The sequence below is a fragment of the Anthonomus grandis genome, unplaced genomic scaffold (genome assembly GCF_022605725.1).
Source record: "Anthonomus grandis grandis unplaced genomic scaffold, icAntGran1.3 ctg00000470.1, whole genome shotgun sequence".
NCBI classification, from domain to species: domain Eukaryota; kingdom Metazoa; phylum Arthropoda; class Insecta; order Coleoptera; family Curculionidae; genus Anthonomus; species Anthonomus grandis.
In genome coordinates this window covers 78,173-83,994 of record NW_026088510.1, presented here as the reverse complement: position 1 = coordinate 83,994, position 5,822 = coordinate 78,173, and the positions used below count along the sequence as shown (strand labels likewise).

The 5,822-nt window shown below is 30.3% G+C and overlaps 1 protein-coding gene across 1 annotated transcript; it reads left to right on the top strand.

Moving 5' to 3' along the window:
* Positions 1–218: 218 nt before the first annotated feature.
* Positions 219–674, top strand: LOC126749653 (uncharacterized). Its single transcript, XM_050459348.1, has one exon. It carries the CDS (start codon positions 219–221, stop codon positions 672–674), a length of 456 nt encoding a protein of 151 aa, XP_050315305.1.
* Positions 675–5,822: the final 5,148 nt, after the last annotated feature.

Below are 5,822 nucleotides of genomic sequence, written 5' to 3'. Positions count from 1 at the left end.
ATTAATAGTCAGTACCAAAATTATTTAAAACACCAATGTTTTCATGTATATAAGACATATAGAGTAGAAGGAGAACCAGGGTTTCGCCTTCGAGCTAGGTATATGTTTATTATTGTTATTATTTCATCTTTTTGTCAATTTTTTATTTAGTGTCATTCTAGTACATATTATAGCTTTTATTAGTTACACTTTCTCTTTGTTTATTTATTTTGTAATATATGGGAATAAAGAGTAGTCTGGATGAAATAAAAAGAAGCCCAAGGGAAATTGAAACGAAGGAAGAAAATTTACTAAAATATATTAATCCGGAACTAAAATTGAAGGATGTAAAATTTAAAATCCTGGCTCCGAATAAAGAAAATACTCCAATATTGGCTACATTTAGATCAGCTGAGGAAAAGGGCCAAGTCATGCAAAAAAGAAAGCAAATTGGGAAAATAGTTAGCAACAAATGTCATATGACAGGATCGCAACTTATTTACCTAAATGATGATTTACCCAAGGAAACAAGAGAACTATGTTTAGCAGCTAGATCTCTTACTGAATATGGCTACCAATTTATATGGGTGAAGAAGGGAAAAATATTTGCGAGGAAGAGGGAAAACGATCCGGTTGTAAGGATTAAGTGCATGGAGGATGTTAAAAAGATAAGGCAAGATGCTTGGGTTGGTTAGATATGTTAAATATATGAGATGGTAGTATAGAAAGTAATATTACTTCTTTTATATTATGAACCTTAACTCACTATTAGATGATTATAATAGCAATAAAGGTAGTATTAAAGTATGTGATAGACTGGATAACATAGTCTGTTTAAAAGAATCAGTCCAAAATTTTAATTTATTGCATGTTAGTATTAGGAGCTTAAATAAAAATTTCGATAACCTTGTTCTTTTTCTCGAATGACTGGAAAGCAATTTCGATGTTATTGTTTTATCTGAGACCAATGTCGTTTATGATCCTTTAAATTTTCGTATAATTGACTATGATTTATGTTATAATGAGAGCAAAATTAATAAATGTGATGGTAGTTTAATTTATTGTAAAAGATCATTAGTAAATGTGAGTAATATAATCGAAATTAACAATCAAAAGTTCTTAAGAGTCACACTTACTAAAAATAAAACAAGCATAGGGATCTCCCATCATAGATCCCCTTCACTTAAAGAAGAAGATTATATTTTTTCTTTGGCGGGTCTGCTAGGTCAGGCGAATTATGCTTCTTGTGATATTGAGCTTTTTGTGAGAGACATTAACATAAATTTATTGAATATTCAGTCTTCTATTCTTAATGAATATGTAAGTTGTCTTAATAGCTTTGGTTATATCTCTAAAGTTAATAGGCCTACTAGGGTTGATAGATATAGTAGACATGTATAGACCATATCTTCATGAGAAGCAAAACAAGGTTTCAACTAACCAGCTCGGTTTCCGACCATCATTCTTTATTATTTAATATTAACTTACAAAATAACTTAAACAACGCATCGAACGAAACAAATACTATTAGATCTTTTAATGAAATTAACTCTGAACAGCTTAAAAACTAAATACAATCTCAGAAATGGGATGAAATTATATTATATCGAGTCCCGGATACCGCCTCTAAAATGTTTATGAATACCTTAAAAAAACACATACTTGCAGCAACAAATGTAAAATCAATTTTAAATAAAAAAAATCGCCTTAAACCCTGGATCACTCCGGGCCTGCTAATTTCAATTAGAAAAAGAAATGAGCTTCATAAATTATGCATTCGAAATCCTTTAAATGAAAATTTTCGTATTAGTTATAAAAGCTATAGAAATATGCTAACTAAACTTATTAGAAGTACCTAACTACTATAAGCACCAATTAGAGGAGTGATTCGAGGAAAACCTGGGACATAATCAAATTAGCTACCAATGAATGTAAGATAAAATTTAATATTCCTTGTATTAAAAATACTAATAATCAAGAAATCACTGACCAGAAAGAGGTAGCTAATGAACTTAATATGTATTTTAGTTCTGTAGGTTCTAAGCTGGCCAATAAGATTCATAAGCCTAATAATGTTCGTGGTGTGATCCGGGAGCAACAAAGGGAATTTCCATCCATGTTTTTGTCCCCTGTCACCAAAAATGAAATTGTTATTGCTGTTGCAACTTTGAAAGCAAAATCTTCTCCAGATGACTTTGGTGTTTCCAACCAGTTTGTGAAGTCAAATATAGAATTTTTGATTGTGCCCTTGGTACATATTGTGAACATAAAGGTAGAGATAGGACAGAACCGGGTAATTACAGACTCATTGCACTTACTAGTCCTATCTGCAAAGTAATCGAGAAATGTATAAAAAAAACCGTTATGCAGTTTTTTAAAAGCTACTAGGCTCTTGTCAGAATCACAGTATGGATTCACTGAGGGTGTAGGTTCAGATGATGCTTTAAATGAAGTCTACACTTTTATTACAGACTCTTTTAATAACCGTTGGAAGCCTCTGGCTGTCTTTTTAGACCTTACCAAGGCGTTTGACACTGTGGATCATCGCATCCTACTAAATAAATTATATAATACCGGTATTAGGGGAATTGTACTTGACCTATTTAAGTCATATCTTACAAACAGATCTCAAAAGGTAAATCTGAAATCAGTTTCAAGTTCTTATGTAAGTGTGGGTTGTGCTATTCCACAGGGTACAGTGCTTGGCCCAATACTCTTCTTAATCTACATTAACGATCTTCCACATGTAGTTCCGAAAGTAAAAGTGGTATGTTTCGCCGATGACACAGTTCTTTTATGTAAAGGGGATTGTTGGGATGAAGCTTTTTTAAAGGCTGAAAGTGCAATGTGTAGTGTTCAAACATGGATGAATGTTAACTCACTGATAGTAAATCTCAAAAAAACTAACTTTATGTGTTTTTCAATGAGTATAGTGGGATTACCAAGCAAGCATGTTCTTAGGATTCATACCCCAGATTGTAAAATGAATATTGACTATACTTGTGCTGGCAGCATCAAATCAACAAACAAAATTAAATACTTAGGTGTTTATTTTGACAATTATTTAAAATGGCAGCATCATAGTGATTATATTCAAAACAAACTAAAAAAACTAATATATAAATGTTGTGAGGTACGTAATATTCTCAGTAAAAAAATAATAATAAATGTGTACAAAGCACTAGCTGAATCATGCCTAAGGTATGGTATAATATGTTGGGGTGCTGCCTACAATGAAACTTTAAAGAATATTAATATTGTACAGAAATATCTTATTTAAATCTGGACTGTTTCCCTCCAACCTTTTATTTGAACAATCAGCAATTTGTAGTAACCTTTTTAAAAATGTTATTGGTCATAATGTTAATACTAGAGCAAATACACATCAACATCTAATAATACGCATCCCCAATTTTAGTGTAACTCGTAAATGTCTAACATATATAGCTCTCAAATTATTAAATATGTTGCCGGAACAATTTAAAAACAAAAAATATTAGACTGTAAAAAAGAAATTAAAAAGATTAAAGAACATAAATTCCATCAAGCGCGCCATTAACTTCCATTAAATTATAACTAATTAGTATTTAGTCAATTTAATATTTCTGAATTTGATAATATTATTTAAGCAGGTATATGTTACTATTATTAGTGTTAGGCTGAAGTTCATTATGAAATAATTGTTGATGAGCTTGATGTGCATACACACAGATACATTATGTCCATTGTATGCATATTACATCTCATAATAATTGTAAATTAATATGTAATTAATTGATTAAATAAATAAAATAAATAAATACTTGCCCTTTTAGATTTCTTTTATATTTCTTATGTTATAAAAAATATAAAAAGAATTTGCATAAAAAGAAACCAATTTCCCATATACAAATCTATTTTAACCAAGAGAACACCAGCTGACTGTGCAATTTAATGTAGCTTTCTGAATTGGGCAAATATGTATAGAAGATAAACTGCAAATTTACATGATACACATATGTTATATACAAAAAATAATATTTATTCAGTAATAATGTCTATTTAAATTACAGGTAAAAAAATAAAACACAACTGTATGATTTTATATACACAAAAATATATTATTTAATCGTCTGAAAAATGAAAATACAAGAGTTCAACTATTCTAATACAATATATAATTAACATTGTTAATTTATAATAAAAATATAAATTGTAATATAATAATAATAGTCTGGGATATCTTTTGTTTCTGTACCAAAAACTGTAATAAAAAAAAAATTAGTTCAATAATAAAAAAAGTTTGTAAATAGTAAATTTGTCTAAACTTCTAAATAGAACAAAAAGTATGAAAAACCCCAAATTCTATTTAAATTATAATATCCTACATATCAAGATGATAATAACTGCAATTGGAAAGCCGATTATATAATTTTTTTTCTCTACTTTAACATAGAAAAAGTATTAAGTAAAATGTGGTTTAATAATATAAAATAAAATAATAAGCGTCGTCAACTTTATTACTGTTATTTAATATATTTTTTGTTGGCAACACTAAAATATGTTCAGAGTGACCAACATTAAAAGGACACAACTACTATAAAAATACCGGCCACCAGCCAGTGGTGATTTTTGGGTATCGTGGCCATATGCATTAGCTGGTATATTTACGTGGGGCCGATGATGCAAAGCAGGCAGACAGCATAAAATATAAACCTACGGACAGTAGTCCGTAGGTTTTTCATACTTTTTGTTCTATTTAGAAGTTTAGACAAATTTACTATTTACAAACTTTTTTTATTATTGAACTAATTTTTTATAATTAAATTAATTTTTTAATATTAAATTTATAATTAAATATAAGCCTACGGACTACTACCGTACTACGGACTACTGTCCGTAGGTTTATATTTTATGGCAGAGAGTGACTGTCGGCACACGCGTTTGGCAAAATTCTCGGGTTCACTTCGACCGACGCGACGGTGTCGCCATCCCATTGTAGGGAACATTTGAAAGTACATTTTCGTCCATAAAGTTGCGCAACTTCTCAAATATTCAATCAACTTCAATCCTTTATTCGTAAGCTAAAAATCACACCCATAAATATTACAACCATCTTAGCAACGACACTGTAATCACTATTAACAAGTTTTGAAAATAAAACCATATTAAGTAATACCAGTTATAGAACCTAGTTTAACATAAATTCTTAACTTGAGAAAGGATATTTCTACAAGCCTGCAAGATTTGCAATTTTTGTTTTTCTTATTTTTTAATGTGTTCATGACTTATTTCTTGATGAATCAGCCGCAGGTACGAACTCAGGGTAGATTCCGTAACTTAACCGGTTTCTCCGGTTGTGCCGTTCTATAACTATACAATTTCTGAAATTTGGTTTGGTTATGATGAGGTATGTATTTATATATTTTTTTAAAAAGGTACAAACCCCCTATTTTGATAAAATACTTACGCACAGGACCCATTTCTTCATCATCCCTAGAGCTATACATCCCTACTAGAGCTTTCGTCTTCTTTCATTTCACTGCTTAGGAGCAGGAGCTCAAATATACCAACAGCATTTGCATTTGCATTTATTATGGGTATTATAAATAATAATATGTACCTATAACGCAAAAATGGAATTTGTAACCTAATATTAACAAACAAAAACCAGACCAACGACCAACAAGAAACCAGAGCGTTTCATTTCAAACCGATATTTTAGGAACCGTAAAAATACCGCTTCTAACTGACGATTCACCAAAGTTAGGTTACGAAAATTACCCTTAATAAATATACCTGGACTGCCAATTCAATGAAAAGTAAATGACTACTACTAGGGGGCCGCCATTTTGCTTGATTGT